Source organism: Ascaphus truei, chromosome 12 (genome assembly GCF_040206685.1).
Source record: "Ascaphus truei isolate aAscTru1 chromosome 12, aAscTru1.hap1, whole genome shotgun sequence".
In the NCBI taxonomy this organism is placed as follows: Eukaryota; Metazoa; Chordata; class Amphibia; order Anura; family Ascaphidae; genus Ascaphus; species Ascaphus truei.
This window is the reverse complement of record NC_134494.1, coordinates 11,400,972-11,419,026: the sequence shown is the minus strand read 5'-3', so window position 1 is coordinate 11,419,026 and position 18,055 is coordinate 11,400,972. Positions and strand designations below refer to the sequence as shown.

General features: G+C 46.1%; 1 protein-coding gene across 7 annotated transcripts in view; it reads right to left on the bottom strand.

Annotated features, from left to right (window-relative positions):
• LOC142463899 (sperm-specific sodium:proton exchanger-like) overlaps positions 1 to 18,055 on the bottom strand; it is a 956,006-nt gene that overhangs the window by 715,319 nt on the left and 222,632 nt on the right. For 6 of the 7 annotated variants that reach the window (XM_075566732.1, XM_075566736.1, XM_075566735.1 and 3 more), the window contains one exon: positions 6,473 to 6,589. The exons of the other annotated variant lie outside the window; for it this stretch is intronic. In XM_075566732.1, the coding sequence (XP_075422847.1) occupies positions 6,473 to 6,589 (117 nt within the window). The remainder of the gene's footprint in view (positions 1 to 6,472; positions 6,590 to 18,055) is intronic. 7 annotated transcript variants of the gene reach the window in all.

The window sequence follows — 18,055 nt, the reverse complement described above, 5'->3', positions numbered from 1 at the left end:
CTTCTTTGAGAAAAGGGATATCGATACTAGTGCCCAGAATGTTTATGATGATGATGATACTTTTATAGATCTTGAAACAGAAGATTCACTAGATTTAAATAACTTAGAGTTAAACACATTAAGCGCTATGACTGATACCCTCACCTTTAAGGAACACTGTTGTTTGCACGACATGAATTCATTATGGGAGGAAAGTGACAACAGGGATCATTTGGATCCCAATAATATTTTGGGTAGTGTTAGCTCAGGTTTTAAGAAAAAGTCAACTTTCTTTCCTATACATATGAAAGGACATTTTCTCACCACTTTTGAGAAACTGGTGGAGAGAGATTTGGCTCTGCTTTCTAGGGGATACACTTTTGAAGTATCGCCCCTACGGAGTAGACTCAAAAATCTCACACCAGCACAGAGGGAAGCATTACAATCTCTCAAATCCAATGACTCCCTGGTCATAAAGGTGGCTGATAAGGGAGGGGCCATCGTGGTCCAGAGTAGGACACAATATAGAAATGAGGCATTGCGCCAACTATCTGATGTATTGTCCTACTCTGCACTACGAGGGGACTCCACCCCTCAATTTTTTAAACAACTTAGGCCCCTCCTTGATGAAGGATCCCTTTTAGGGGTTCTTGATCATAAGGAGTTGGAATTTCTGTTTCAACCATATCCTACGGTGCCAATCTTTCACCATCTCCCAAAGATCCATAAGACGTTGATCTCCCCTCCAGGGAGACCGATAGTCTCTAGTATTGGATCTTTGGGAGATGGTGTCTCCAGATATGTGGATTATTATTTACAAAGTTTTGTCAAAACATTAACTTCATTTATCAGAGATAGCAGCGATCTTCTGGAGCAATTGGAATCTATCACCTGGCAAAGAGGTTACATATGGGTGACATTGGATATCACATCCTTATACACCGTTATAGATCATCATCAAGGGATGGCAGCTGTCAGACATTATCTTCAACACTTCACCTTGTCAATTACACAGAGCACCTTCAGTTTGGATTGCATTCACAAGCTGGTGAAACAGTCACCATGAAAAAGAGCTTACGCTCGAAACACGTTGGTGGGGGTTCGTATACCCCGTTATGTAGCTGTTTTTGGATGATTCATTAAATCTTGTTAATTTTATGGGTACACGTTCTCTTGGATATCATTTGTTTGCTCCCTGGTGTAAGTAGTGCCTATTTTTTCAAACTCTTCGATTGATACGGCGCAGGAGACAGGTGTGGGGAGGATCCCAGAGGCAGAGAGATGACGCGGCTTGTGCGTGCTAACCGCGTACCGCGTGTGCGTGCCACGCTCCAATGACGTTGTCGGGTGGGCGAAGTCTGGAGGCGGGACCGGAGAGAGTGGTATTAACTTCCGTGTGGGATGCACGCGCCTAGCATGGCGACTGGTCCCAGGAGAAGGATGAGAAACGTCATGGATAACAGAAGGAGCAGGGAGCCCGATCACGGGTTGGGGTAAGTGACGAGTGAGCAGAACGCTTCTCGGATCATGGATCCTGACAGCACTCCGCTGAGTGGTGGGACAGAGCAGGCCTTACTCAGGCCGGAGGCACTGTCGGAGGACCATAGAGCTGATAGGCCCGTGCTCATCAGCCCCAGCCCCAAAGATGGCTGCCGCCAGCACATAAGAAGCTAAAGGGAGATGTGGCAGGCAATGGTCGGGACAACTGCCTAAATTAAGTACTGTGACCACAGGGGAGCTACTACATGAGCCAAACAAAATTACAATATAGCCATACCCTAACTGTATTTACTAAATTTGTCCAAAAGCTAAATAAAACAAAATAGACACGCAAGGCAGAAGCAGAACTGTAGAGAATGCCCACTACAACAAAAAAAGGCTGCAGCAGCTGAAAGCACACTCCAAATGTTCCAGCGGCCGGAGGCAGGGCCCAAGTACACGGGCGCCGTAGGTTCACGACACGAGCGCCATCCGGCACTCCGCAAGGCTCACGAGCACCATCCGGCTCTCCGCAAGGCTCACATAGGTAGGGGAAAGAAAAAGAACCCGAAATTACTGAAGGCCAGGTAGAATATCCTACATAACCAGACCTGACGAATTTAGCGACTAAAGAAGACATACAAAAGTTCCAACAGACTTGACGCTAATGCTTAAAACCGAAATGTCTTAGATCAGGCCTGCACAACAGGCGGCTCGCAGGCCGCATGCGGCCCGTCTTCACTCACTGTGCGGCCCGCAGCGGCTTTCCGCTCTCCCCCTCCCTCCCAAGTCCGCTCTACTCTCTGCATCCCTCCCGAGTCCGCCCCCCCGCTCCCCCACGAGCCCGCTCTCCCACGAGCCCGCTCTCCCATTCCCCCACGAGCCTGCTCTCCCCCTCCCCGACGAGCCCGCTCAGAGGACTGCAGGGCAGCAGCGCGCTTTAGCATTGAGGCACTTCCGTGCCTGCTGCTTGCTAGAGCGAGCACGTAAAGTCCTGCCTGCTCTGCCACCTCCTCCTCCGCAAACCGAGGGGGTCATTGGAGGTGCAGGGGAGGGTCATTGGAGGTGCAGAGGATGGTCATTGGAGGTGCAGAGGAGGGTCATTGGAGGTGCAGGGGGGGGTTATTGGAGGTGCAGGGGAGATTACGCTACCCGATATCCAGAGGTTTTCTCCTTGAGGGGCACAATGGCCAAGAATGTGGCCAATAAGTTAGTAGAGTTGTTCTCTAGGGTAGGGCTTCCCAAAGTGATCTTGACAGATCAAGGGACCAACTTTATGTCCAGACTAAATGCATGATGTCTTGAAGCTATTGAACATGAAGTTGCTAAGCACTTCGGTGTGCCATCCGCAAATATATGGGTTAGTGGAGAGGTTCAACCGAACCTTGAAGTCCATGATTCGAAAGATTGCTACCTCAGAAAAAAAGAGAGTGGGACAAACTGATTTCCTTTCTGCTTTTTGCAGTGCGGGAAGTTCCCCAATCTCTACAGGGTTCTCTCCATTTGAATGACAATGAGCACTCAGTGATGGCTTTATCTACCTGACCAGGCTAACACAATCTGTAGACTGATATACTGATATAGCTTGACTAAGTGGACAATATTACTTAAACACTCCATAGCAAGTAAAAACTATACTCGGTGTGGCAGTGATCTCCACGTTTTGTAAAGACCCTAATATCTGCGGTACCTTACAGGCAACTGAGTGGATATTGTTTAACTAAGCGGACAATATAATTTAATCACTCCATAACGAGTAAAAATATACTCATTGTGGCAGTAATCTCCGCGCTTTATAAAGAGTCTTCTATTTACCTGACAGGCAGCTGAATGGATATTGCCTAATTAAGCGGAAAATATTATTTAAATCAATCCATAACGAGTAAAAACTATACCCAATGTGGCAGTGATTTCCGCGCTAGTTTAAAACATGTACAGTATAACTACTTCACAGGTGGCTGAGTGAGCGGCGTCCTATGATACCCGCACCTGGAGTATTCACCATTATTGCCTCGGTATCCACAACAGCTGACCGGACCTTTGCGTTGGGTCCAGTTACAAACCACACGGCTCTAAGTAGCTACATTGCTGCAGCCTCATGCTTTGACACATACTGTAGAGGTGTACAGCATTTCTATAGGACCGGTAGTAAACAGGATCTATAAGAATCTGGGGTCTAATTAAGCTAATCAATAGAAGTTACTGTACAAGCGAACTAATCACTCCACTAAGAGTAAAACAGTATACTCAATGTGGCAGTGCCTTCAGTATGAACGATAAAAACTTGATTAATGCTCCTTCCAAATCTCATCTTCTAAAGCGGCTACACAGTAGCAGTTCCCTGCTTTTTCTATAGAGCAGAAATGTGCTGCCTCTCAACTAATTGGTGTGGAAAACAATATCTTTAGCCCAGTTTGTAACAGTCTCTATTCGCGGTTAAAAAAAAGGGAGGAGACACTCAAGCGCATATGAATGAAAAGAAGTCAAGTTTCCTCAAAAGGTAAAAATACAACTAGGTAAAAAAATAATATACTAAAAATATTTTATTAAAACAAACTAAAAAAAGTATAACACAAGACAAATTCCCTGACTAAGTAGATACCCTGTGACTTGATTCTTCTAAAGCCCACTATTAGGGCATATGAACCACACTGAAAAAGATATTGGTGACAAGTTTCATAGATTGAAACCTATTCCAAGGTATAACAACTAGTTGCTTCTAGCCAGCAGAGAAAATACATAACAAAGCATAGGACTGCAGTTGCAACTCAGTATAAATGTCCTCCAGTATAAAAGAAAAGGCAGTGTAACTTCCTTATGAAAATGGTGCTATTTAGAATAACTGGAATCCAATGATTGCAAGTTCCATGTGTGTTAACCTCTTGTGATTACACACTTTAGTTTAGTATAGAGTATTCTGAGAATTGTATTCATTATATGGGACTCTATACTAATAATCAATACAATTCTCAGAATTTACACCACTTGAATTGTTTTCATTCATATGCGCTTGAGTGTCTCCTCCTCCCTTTTTTTAGTCACTTTGGTGGAGCTGTGAGGTCTCCACTTCACTTAGGCAGCTATCTATATATTTTTCACTTTATTAGTAAATTTATATATATTTTCTTTACAATAAAAAGCGCCTTAAACACATTTTTTTTCTATTCGTGGTTACACTACAGCAGTTCCCTGCTCTTTCTATAGAGCAGAAGTGTACTGCCTCTCACCTAATTGGTGTGGAAAACAATATCTATTAGCACAGTTTGTAACAGTCTATTCGCGGTTACACTGCAGCAGTTCCCTGCTCTTTCTATAGAGCAGATGTGTGCTGCCTCTCAACTAATTGGTGTGGAGAACGATATATACCAGCACAGTTTGCAACAGCCAATTCAGACCATAAGCACCATATTCTATACCAGGGGTGCACAAACTTTTCCCCGAGCGCACCCCTGTCTGCTGTCCTCTGCGCTCGCACCCACCCTCACTGCTGTGACCCAGCGTCAAATGACGCACGGGGTCATGTGACGTCACGTTGTCATGGTAACATGACGTCACGTGACCCATGCTGTCAATTGATGCCGGGTTACCATGACGACGCGTCGCTGGAAGGTAAGTGTGTTATAGAGGCCTTGCGTGGTCCCCAGGCATTTTATTTTAAATGCCTTGGGGGAGGGCATGTGACCTCTATAACTGCCGCCCCCCCCCCCCACCAGAAAATCTAGAACCCCCCAGTTCTATACCATGTCAAACAGTTACAAGTGGTTCTTCATAACAACTTGTAGACAAATACTGTACTCCTTCTTAATCTTACCTTTTGAAGCGGCTACAATATAGTAGTTCCCTGCCTTTCTTACAGAGCAGAAATGTGCTGCCTCTTTGCTAATTAATGTGGGAAACGAAATCTATTAGCACAGTCTACAACAGCCCATTCAGACAATTAGTACTTTATTATAGTATTTTATGCCCAGTCAAGTAGTCACAAGTGGTGCTTCATAACACTTGAAACAACAGACACTGACTTAGCCATAAACCTGCCAGATAGCTTATCAATTATCAGCAGTCACGCCTATTGGTTTGCAGGCTTTTTTATTGTCACCACTAACATAAGAGGTTTGAAGTGTGAGACGCCTACATTTGGAAAAATAGATGCTAAAGGAACCTCAATAATAACAATCTTTGTGTTTGTGTCTCCGAGACACTCAAATTGGATGTTCATATATACCTATTGAATCAAGGAATTGACTGTGCCTAAGATCCAACTCAGTGAACAATACTCCTGATTACTAGGTAGTCACTCAGGCATCAGAAATTATAGCCTTTTTATTTATTTTGTGTACAGCGTCTTAGTTTAATGTGTGTAATATACCCTCGCCTATTTTATGCTACGAGTTTGAATAAAGTATTTAAATTTTCCACTATTCCTAGTCAATATATATGGGGCAATTACATGTTTTCTCATCTGGCTTACACAGTGTTCCACCCCTAAGCAAGTCTAGTCGATATCTGTTAACCAACACTATTCTAAAATATAGGAGTGCACTACTATGGGTTCTTGGGTATTGCTCCATCTCTGGTAACAATACCTAAATCTTCTCTCTTTGTCCATTAGCTATAACCCTAGTGTGCCCTGGGTTTCTCTCTCTGGTTGTCTATGTATATAATGGCAAATTTATTGCCCATAACATGCATAGGAAAGACAGGGCTAACAGGGTTCAGCACCGTAGACCCGCTGCTTCAAACCTATTTTTAAAAAAAAGATGCTGCAAGCAGTTCAGATTATTAACAATTTGCTCAGATATTTTAAAGCCAAATCCGTGGGCATTTTTTTATATAGGTTTTTAAGCCAGGACTGCTGTTGTATTTGATGGACGTGAATGAAAATGAATCTTATTAATAAGATTGTGTAATGCATGCTTAGGCTATTGTGTAAGTACATTTTTGCAGGTTAGAGGAAAAGAAAAGTCAGAAAGCACATATACTTGAACTATGCAAAAAGTCAGTGTAGTATTCTTACCTAATGATTCTGATTGGTCCACTATACGATCTTTAAATAATTCAAATAAGACAACGCATGTAGAATCACAAAGAAGAGCTTCTGCTTCTATAATAATGATGATCATTTTTGAAGTAACTATGGAAAAGAATAAGGGAAGACTGTTTAGTGATTTGTTTCCTACAATAGGCCCACACATGCACAAGATTGGTACTGCTGCGGCACAGTTTATTCGAGCATTTGCCCGTTCTGTGCCGCAGCAGTAGCCTGGCGCGCGCCCGAGTGTGACGGGCGCGCGCCGAAGCAGCGGAAGAGCGCCCTCCGATCGGGGCGCTCTCCCTCCCGCTGCCGGGTCCGCCGGGTCCCCCGGAACCCCCTGCCGCCGTCCCGCAGATCGCGGGACACCAGGGCTCCCTCAGGGAGCCCTGGACGCGCGTGCAGGGGGCGCAGGCTCCCGAAGACGCGTGACCGCGCGTCTATGACGCGCGGCACGCCGAGGGGCGGCCACTAGCAAGCCGGGAAATCTCCCGGCTTGCGGATCTGGCCGCACTGCGATAAAGTGTGTCGCCAGTGTATACAGCTGCGACAGCCTTTATTCTAAATCAGCCTAAGCCGCGCCGCTCTGATAACCGTGGCCAGGCGCGCTCTGTTTTCTTATTTTTCCGAGCGGTTTTCGTTATTTTAGTGCTCGCTTTTTTAGCGTTGTCATGCAATACTGCAATACCTCATGGGCCTCCCGATGTTGATGGAACCGAATGGAATAAAAGGATATGGATAAAAAGAATTATAATCTCAGTGTATAAGATACACCTGTGGGGGAGGAGGGGGAGGGGGGGAAATATGCTAAATATGGATAGGTGGATGGAGAAGATGGATAAGCAGATGGAGAAGATGGATAAGCGCATGGAGAAGATAGAGACTGACATAGCGGGGATACATAGTTTGCTTGGAGTTCCTGCCCCTGTATGTCGGATGCAGGAGGGTGGCATGGATGTGACCTTCACCCTTCCATCACCAAGCGCACCCCCTCAGCCAGAAGACTATGTGTACATGTATGCCATTGACAAGGATGACATGACAACCCCGTCAAGACCACGCCAGGAGACAACACAGATAAGGTGAATAAGACAGGAGGAAAGCATCCACCCAGATCACCTACCCTCGCCGGTGCCACAAACACACCCGCTCCCAGAAGCACACCCACACACGCTTGAATTGAGACAGTGCCCGAAATCATCTTGCGCGACCTGTCCCAGCCACTCAGGGAGAAGTATAGGCTTGCAAGTGGTGGTAAATCCCACAAATTTGCCATGTACATCTTCAAACATCACGTGAGTTACGAGTTGTACTGCGGGTGGACCCACAATGTCAATTACGAAGGGAGTCGCCTCAAAAGCGGTCTTCCTGAAAATTAAAGAATGACTATTGTGGAGGAATTGTGGCGCTATTTTACCATTACCAATCATTTAATGAGAATCGTGAGAGACTCCATAAATGGCAGTTTGCGGCATACAAGGGCTCGTCCCTGGAAGGACAGACTGGTGGGGATCGAATTCACTGCGTGATTGTTCGTCTGTTCAAAAGTTATAAATGTTTTTACTTGCAGTACTCCATAAATGTTTTGACTTATAAAATATATTGATTCTTTTAAATTGTTGTTATAAATAAATGTTTTAACTTACACTATACATCTGTAAATGTTTTGACTTACTGTACTCCAATAAAAAATATATTGATTCTTTTAAGTTGTATTTATAAATAAATGTTTTAACTTACACCATACACCTGTTAATGTTTTGACTTACTGTACTCCAATAAAAAATATGTTGATTCTTTTAAATTGTATTTATAAATAAATGTTTTAACTTACACCATACACCTGTTAATGTTTTTACTTACTGTACTCCAATAAAAAATATGTTGATTCTTTTAAATTGTATTTATAAATAAATGTTTTAACTTACAGTACACCATACATCTGTTAATGTTTTGACTTACTGTACACCAATAAAAAATATGTTGATTCTTTTAAGTTATATTTATAAATAAATGTTTTAACTTACACCATACACCTGTTAATGTTTTGACTTACTGTACTCAAATAAAAATATGTTGATTCTTTTAAATTGTATTTATAAATAAATGTTTTAACTTACATCCTACGCCTGTTAATGTTTAGACTTACTGTACACCAATAAAAAATATGTTGATTCTTTTAAATTATATTTATAAATAAATGTTTTAACTTACACCATACACCTGTTAATGTTTTGACTTACGGTACTCCAATAAAAAATATGTTGATTCTTTTAAATTGTATTTATAAATAAATGTTTTAACTTACTCCATAAATGTTTTTAGACTGACTCCACCAATAAAAAAAATGTTTATTTTTTGAAATTGTTTAATTGTGTCTCCTTTTATAACAAAATACAGTGTTTCTGGAACATACAGTACTGTACAGTAAGTAATGGTTGGTTAATTACTGTAGTAAACACAAGAATTTTGCGTTTCAACAAGGTTCCATGAGGCATACTGTACAGTACTGTACTGTATACTGTGGGCATGCGCATTAAATCAAAACAGTATTAAAACAATACATACTTTACAGGTGTAGCCCCCTGTAAACAGCACGGGCTATATATATATCTTTCTCCTACTGTGGTAAGTCCTGTTAAGGGCAGGCGCCAGTAGTAATCATGGGTTTTCCCCCTTCACGCCCTGCCTTGAGTGATAGATGCAGGCCCCTCACTCTGCTGCAGGCATGAGACAGAGGGGAGGTCCTGCTGACATCATGAGAGGTGGGGCTGACTCTATTTAGTAGCCAGTTCCTGTGAGTGACAGTTAGTCTAGTTCGAAGTCTAGTTCGAGTCTGTCCTGGGAGTTGGAGGAGAGGAGTAGGTCAAGCTCTGTCCTGGGAGCAGGAGAGAGAGAGAGAGAACTCTGGCCTATTAGTTTGGAGAGGGAGCAGAGCTCCAGTGGACCAATGCCCCTCACCCCTCTGAGGGAGTGATGGGGAGGATTTACCCCCACCCAGAGGATACCCTCTGAGGTGGGCATTGGGGTATTGAGGCCCCTCACAGACCATCCTGTCGGAGTGCATCTTGGAGGAAAGGAGAGGAGAAGGCCTGTACACCTTTGAAGTGCCTTGTGTGCTGCTGATGCTGTGTGCTGCCAAGGCTGCTGTTAGCTTGCATGCTGAATGGGTTCAGTGTCAATATCCCTGAGAACTTTATGGTGGTAAAGATGGATCTTCTTTTAGAGACCATGCTAAATATGGATAGGTGGATGGAGAAGATGGATAAGCAGATGGAGAAGATGGATAAGCGCATGGAGAAGATAGAGACTGACATAGCGGGGATACATAGTTTGCTTGGAGTTCCTGCCCCTGTATGTCGGATGCAGGAGGGTGGCATGGATGTGACCTTTACCCTTCCATCACCAAGCGCACCCCCTCAGCCAGAAGACTATGTGTATATGTATGCCATTGACAAGGATGACATGACAACCCCGTCAAGACCACGCCAGGAGATAACACAGATAATGCGAATAAGACAGGTGGAAAGCATCCTCCCAGATCACCTACCCTCGCCGGTGCCACAAGCACACCCGCTCCCAGAAGCACACCCAAACACGCTTGAATTGAGACGGTGCCCGAAATCATCTTGCGCGACCTGTCCCAAGTATAGGCTTGCAAGTGGTGGTAAATCCCACAAATTTGCCATGTACATCTTCAAACACCACGTGAGTTACGAGTTGTACTGCGGGTGGACCCACAATGTCAATCATGAGAGGTGGGGCTGACTCTATTTAGTAGCCAGTTCCTGTGAGTGACAGTTAGTCTAGTTCGAGTCTGTCCTGGGAGTTGGAGGAGAGGAGTAGGTCGAGCTCTGTCCTGGGAGCAGGAGAGAGAGAAATCTGGCCTATTAGTTTGGAGAGGGAGCAGAGCTCCAGTGGACCAATGCCCCTCACCCCTCTGAGGGGGTGATGGGGAGGATTTACCCCCACCCAGAGGATACCCTCTGAGGTGGGCATTGGGGTATTGAGGCCCCTCACAGACCATCCTGTCGGAGTGCATCTTGGAGGAGAGGAGAAGGCCTGTACACCTTTGGAGTGCCTTGTGTGCTGCTGATGCTGTGTGCTGCCAAGGCTGCTGTGTGCAAGCTAGAGACAATAAAGAGACATTGCTGATTTTACCAGAGACTGTGTGTGATTCTGGAGCATCCACCCTGGGACCAGGGTTATTTCTTCTATAAGGGTCCTACCCCATATCCCTGGGAAGTTATAGAGGATGGAGGCGCTGCACCACCACTAATGAATGAGACAACTACCCCAGAAGCCTGGTCCTGTGTCCCCAACATCATCGCGGGAAGCTCAGGCCCTCCTGTTACCGGCAGGTACGCACCACTCAAGCACGTGTAGCCAGCCCTCACACACCCTAGATATAGCATCTGTGTCTGGGGGGGGGGGGGGGGGGGGGAATATGGGTTACACAGGTATAGAATACACATAATCTATACTGTAGAATAAATACATACTTTTTATTTTTGGGGTTTATTATACAGTACAGTATGTAAAAAAGTATTGTATACTGTATGAAAACAACAGTATACTGTTTCAGATTTTCTATAAAGCTCATAGTTATTCTATCCTAATCAATAAAAATGGCACTGCCACTAAATTGTTGCCTCCAGTACATGGATTTTTAAATCAGATTCATCAATGTGCAAGCGTTACAAAAAGCGATATTATCCATCGAAATCCCTCCATTTGCCGTTCTCCGCCTGATGACAAAGTTTCTTTTCTGAGGAAAAATAAAAAATACAACAAAGTTGAATATTATTTAAATAGTTTCATTGTTTCATTGTGCAACCTTTTATAAAAATGTCAGTGTTTTCAAAATTTTCTAATTTTCTCAGGGGACATCTCTTGTTGTGAGGACTAGGGGGTCTCGGCAACTGCAGCGTGAATCTCCCTTACCTCCTGCTGTTCCGCTGCCGTGGGATGTCCCTCTTGCTGGCACCAGCCACCTCCCGTTGCCTTGGGGCGCCCCCCCCCCCCGCCTCTGGCTGCCCGCCTCTGCTCTGCAGTCTCTTCCCTCTCACGCGGCTGCCATTAGTCCCGGGCACGTGCTTGGACAGCGCGCGCCGGATGAAGATAATTTATTCACTGCACTAGCAGTGAAACCATGCCCCCAACTAATGTACAGGCCATTACCCCAGACCAAACTTGCTCACCTGCCTGCCAATCAAGGGGACCACGCCAGGACAGCTCTACGCGCTCCTCCATGCCTGCCCCCGCTCCCGATTGGTCAGCCGCACTATATATAGCCTGTCTTTCCTCTTACTCATTGCTCGACATGGTATCTCTTGTGGATGTCTATTCTGGCACTCTCTCTTGTCTTCACTTATTCAGGTTACGACTCTGTTTGGTGGATTACTCTCTTTGGCTCTTGACCCCGGCTCCCTCTTGATGACGCGGCTCCCCACGTCCCACGACCTCAGCTTGGACTTCGACCTTCTGGATCTCTCCTATCCCTGACCTTGGCTAACGGCAACACCTACTTCTATTCTTTTACCGGTACCGGCAAGAATTGCTTCAGCTATTTCCACCTGGCCAGGCAACACCCTAACACCACACTCCGGACACTGCTGTGGGTGCGTGCACATATACGTTCCCACCTCAGTATAAGGGACGGGTCTGGTCTGCGGGCAGCACCGATGTAACATTATGTCGAGCCCACAAGACGCAGATCAGACTGAACATGGCAGCATGATATCGGCCATGTACCAGCAAATCCAGGTTATGACCGATCAGCTAGTTCTTCTCACCCGACAGGTAGAAGATCTCTCTTTACAGGCACCCCCTGTGGTTCCACCTCCGGCACACGTAGAACCGGTGGGCGCCACAGCGCCAGGACTTCTGGAGGAACTTATCTCCCAAGCCATTCGGGTGGATCAACGTCTCCAGGTACGCCGCTCCAAATGCCAACACTTCCGATTTGTGCCTTTTCGTGCTCCCTTTCCCAGGTTCTCTTCACCAACGAGACGTAACACTTCTCCGCTGTCTGCTCTGGAGGCCCCAGAACTGATGCAACTCGGAGTTCAACGCACTTGGGCACCGATACAACAATTCCACAGACTCGATGGATTATGCTTTTACTGCGGATCCTCTGAGCATCTGATTCGCGAATGTCCTCAGTGTCCAGAAAACGACCAAGCCCAGTGAGTATGAAGGGGCACTCCCTGGGTGATAATTCTCCCTGTCCCCTTTCCAAGAAGGAACTTCCTAAAAAAATCACTATTCCCATTTCCCTCTCTGGTCCTACCTTTCAAACATCTACAACGGCGTTCATTGATTCCGGCGCAGGAGGAAACTTCGTGGACCAAAAGTTCTCAGAATTAAACCAGATTCCACTCATTAAGAAGAAGTCACCCATTGCCTTGGTAGGGATCGACGGCCGTCCTCTCAACCCGGCTTACATCTCCTTGGAGACCAGCCCTCCCACCCATTCTTCTCATTCTCAAAAGGAGACCCTGGCCTTGGATGTAATCCATGCTCCTGGAACACCAGTCACTCTTGGCTTACCATGGTTGCAGAAGCACAATCCGCACATCAATTGTACATCTCAAGACCCCATTGCCTGGAGGCCAAGGTCAGAGTACTCTACCCCACCAGCTGTACTTCCGCCTAACTGCTGGCTAATACATCCAACCCCAAGGGAAACTTACCTGCCCCATACGCAGAGTTTATGGATGTATTCAGCAAGACTCAGTCCGAGCTACTACCCCTCACAGATCTTATTATTGTCCGATAGACTTGGTGCCTGGATACACATTGCCCAAATCCAAGTCCTATCCCCTCTCTCTGCCAGAGACGGAAGCCATGGACGAATATATTCGCGAGAACTTGAAGCGGGGTTTTATATGGCATTCTAATTCACACGCGGGGGCCAGATTCTTTTTCGTTAAGAAAAAAGACGGTACTCTAAGACCGTGTATAGACTACCGGGGCCTGAACCGCATTACGGTGAAGAACCGTTACCCTCTCCCACTCATCTCTGAACTCTTCGACAGACTTCAAGGTGCTAACATGTTTACCAAGCTAGACCTTTGCGGGCATATAATCTCATTCGCATCCGGGATGGCGACGAATGGAAGGCCGCCTTCAACACCCGAAGCGGTTACTACGAATATCTCGTGATGCCCTTCGGATTATGCCACGGCGGTCTTTCAGGACTTTATCAATGACATTTTTCGGGATGTCCTAAACCTTTTTGTAGTTGTTTATCTGGACGACATTCTTATTTTTTCTAAAAATCTACAGGATCATATCACTCACACGAAGTTCGTGCTCTCTCGCCTCCAAGAGAATCGCTTGTTTGCCAAAATGGAGAAGTGTCTCTTTCACCAGACTTCCACCTCGTTTCTTGGGTATGTTATTTCTGACAGGGGATTTGTCATGGACCCAGAGAAACTAAAAGCTGTAGTGGATTGGCCGCAACCCGACAGCCTCAAGTCCATTCAGCGGTTTCCAGGGTTTTCCAATTATTATCTGAAATTTATTCGCAACTTTACACTGTCATCGCTCCAATCACGGCACTGACCCAAAAAGGAGCCGATCCTTCGGCTTGGTCACCTGAGGCAGTCACGGCTTTCAAAACATTGAAACAAGCATTTGTCTCAGCTCCCATCCTCAGACACCCAGACACCCATTTTCCATTTAGCCTGGAGTTAGATGCTTCGGACTGCGGGGCCGGCGCAGTACTATCCCAGAGATTTTCTCTCCAGGATAAACTCCACCCTTGTCGGTTTTTCTCTAAGAAGTTTCTCCAGCTGCGAGGAACTACGACGTGGGCAATAGGGAACTTTTGGCTGTCAAGTTGGCCCTTCAGGAGTGGAGATCTTCTGCAGGGGTCAAAAGAGCCGTTCACGATTCTCACAGACCCTAAAAATCTTTTGTATATCGAGAGTGCCCGCCGCTTAGGCTCCCGCCAAGCCCGCTGGTCGTTGTTTTTCTCTAGGTTTAATTTTATTTTGTCCTACATTCCCGGCACCAAGAACGTCAAGGCGGACGCCCTCTCTAGAATGTATTCTTCTGAAGAGAGACAGGAGAAATCTACTGAGTCCATCCTTCCCAAGCAAAAGATCCTCGCGTCGCTGCATTCGAGAATCTTGAAAAAAATCATCAAATCTCAAAAACACCTTCCTAGGGATCTCGAGGTACCGAAGGACACCTTGTACGTAGAGCCAAACTTTATTCCTGACGTTCTGGATTGGGGGCACGCTTCCCGTTCGGCAGGACATCCGGGATTCAAGAAAACATTGGACCTCATCCGTCGCACCTTCTGGTGGCCCAATATGGCCAAGACCATCCTTGAATTTACTCTGGCCTGTCCGGAAAGTGCCCGCAATAAGATACCTCATCAGAAACCCCATGGTCTTCTTATGCCTTTACCCATCCCGGAGCGCCCCTGGTCCCACATATCCATGGACTTTATTGTCGAATTGTCTAGGTCAAATGGCATGAACACCATTCTACTAGGGGTGGATCGGTTTTCCAAGATGGCATACTTCATTCCTCTCAAGGGATTACCCTCCTCACCCGCTCTGGCCGATATTTTCTCCAGAGAGATTTTCCGGATCCATGGCATTCCCACATCCATCGTATCGGACCGAGGCTCTCAATTTGTTTCCAGATTCTGGAGGACCTTCACCAGAAGACTGGTCATTTCTTCTTCCTTTTCTTCAGGATATCACCCTTAATCTAATGGGCAGACCGAGAGGGTTAATCAATCACTCGTGAAGTATTTATGGTGCTTTGTTTCAGACTCCCAGGACGACTGGTCGGAATTACTTCCCTGGGCTGAGTATGCCTTTAATTCCTCCAGGAATTAATCCACTCGTGAGACACCTTTCTTTATTAATTACGGATTCCACCCAGCTCGCCTGCCTATTTCCAATGTCTCCTCTGGAGTACTAGTCGTGGATGAACGCATCTCCCTCCTACAGGACTCTTGGACTAGAATTCAATCGACACTTCAAAAGGTCTCCCTGACTTCGAAAATCCAGGCTGACCGTCGTCACGACCTGCACCCAATTACAAGCCAGGGGATAGGGTTTGGTTGTCTACCAAGAATATCCACCTCAAAACCCCTTCCCCTATTTGGCACCTAGGTTTCTGGGCCCATTTCCTATCATGGAGAATGCCTTCCGTCTTCAATTACCACAAAACATGAGAATTCCTAATGTTTTTCACACATCACTTCTCAAGCCGTTCATCTCCAGTCCCCTCTTTCCGGACCACACTCTTAAACCAGACCCTGTGATCATACAGGGCAACGAAGAGTATGAGGTCCAAGCTATACTCTCGAGAGGTAAAGCTCAATTCCTGGTCCATTGGAAAGGCTTTGGACCCGAAGAGAGGCCATGGGTACCTCTTAAAGACATTAACGCACCAGGGCTTCTTAAACGCTTCCAAAATAAGTTTACATCCAAACCATGGGAGGATTGTCCTAAGGCCGACCCTGAAGGGGGGGTACTGTGAGGACTAGGGGGTCTCGACAACTGCAGTGCGAATCTCCCTTACCTCCTGCTTCTCTGCTGCCGTGGGACGTCCCCCTCGCCGGCGCCAGCCACCTCCTATTGCCTTGGGGCGTCCCCGCTGTCTCCGGTGGCCCGCCTCTGCTCCGCAGTCTCTTCCCTCTCACGCAGCTGCATTAGTCCCGGGCGCGCGCTTGGACAGCGCGCCGGGTGAAGATAATTTATTCACTGCACTAGCAGTGAAACTACGCTCCCAACTAATGTACAGGACATTACCCCAGACCAAACTTGCTCACCTGCCTGCCAATCAAGGGGACCTATCAAGAACAGCTCCACGCACTCCACCAGGCCTGCCCCCGCTCCCGATTGGTCAGCTGCACTATATATTGCCTGTCTTGCCACTTACTCATTGCTCGACATAGTATCTCTTGTGGATGTCTATTCTGGCACTCTCTCTTGTCTTCGCTTATTCAGGTTATGACTCGGCTTGGCGGACTACTCTCTTTGGCTCTCGACCCCGGCTCCCTCTTGACGACGCGGCTCCCCACGTCCTACGACCTCAGCTTTGACTTCGACCTTCCGGATCTCTCCTATCCCTGACCTTGGCTAATGGCAACACCTACTTCTATTCTTTTACCGGTACCGGCAAGTATTGCTTCAGCTATTTCCACCAAACCAGGCAACACCCTAACACCACACTCCGGACACGCTCCTTCTGCTGCGGGGGTGTGCACATATACGTCCCCACCTCAGTATAAGGGATGGGTCTGGTCTGCGGGCAGCACCGGCGCAACACTTGTTCACATACACGCATGCGCCTACAGTAAATGTGATGACACGCATATGAGTTTCTACAAGGTTCCAATGAGACATACAGTAGGCACATGCGCCTTGCTGTCCACCAATTGTTCATTATCTACTGTAGAAACTGCTCAGCCAATGATATTGCTGGACTACATTTTCGCGAGTTGTGACTAAAATAATAGAACTAAATAACCATAAGCAAAGCGATTGATTACAGGAGAATCGCTTGACTGTGCATTGATATTTTAAAAAAAGAATAAAATACGGCAGCTTTACTCACCATAGACTTTGCCAATCGGTAGGGGCAGAGCCACTGCCACCAGTCCCGTATTCTTAATTATACACATAGTTGACAGGTGACAGCGGACTTGCTACACCTGTAGTTGACAGCTGATGAAGCTGGAAATCTTTTTGGTACATGCAAGCTTGCTGGTACAGTATCTGTACATGAAATCCTGCTCAGGCTGCAGGTATCCAGGCGGGGACAGATAGCAAGGGTTGCCGGTCACCAAGTTTTCACTGACGGTCGGACCGTTATTGGAAGCCGGTGCTGGCGCTGGCACTGTTCCATTGCTGGCCTGAGGCAGACGATTCTTAGTTGGTTTTACCATGACCTTTCGCCTTTCGAAGTCTCCATGATCAAACATACTGGAAAAATCTGGCGCAACACACCAATACCCTCCTCTAACTCCGAGTGCAGGATCAATACGAAAAAAACACGGTTCAATACATAACTTTTTCCTTATTGCACGCTTCCACACACGAGCATCTGGTGAAAATTTGTAAAAGTCATAATTTTCGATAAAATATTGATAAATTTGACCAACTGTTGCCATCTTATAATCTGCTGCACTAATTGCAGACCATATTAAATAAGCGTACGTTATGTCAGGCTTTTTGAACACGTACTGCGGTGGTGTACTCATCTCGGATCTCTCTGAACAATAGAACACCAGACACTGTGCATTTAGTTTTTAATATGAAACGCCTAAATTGAAACAGTATTGTAACTTCTTTAGTACCAAGGTAATTCACAATGGACCACTGTGGTATTTTTTAAACACCTGCAAGTCGACACATTACAGAAACACATGTACAGTACTGTAGTGTAAACATTAGAATTCATTACAATTCATGAATATCTGCCACCAGGCGGATACGCGAAGAATTGCACCCAATTAAATCCGAACCATTATCACTAAACAGATCAACCACGGGTGACGGCCAGCATGAATGCGGCATGAATACGGCATGAACG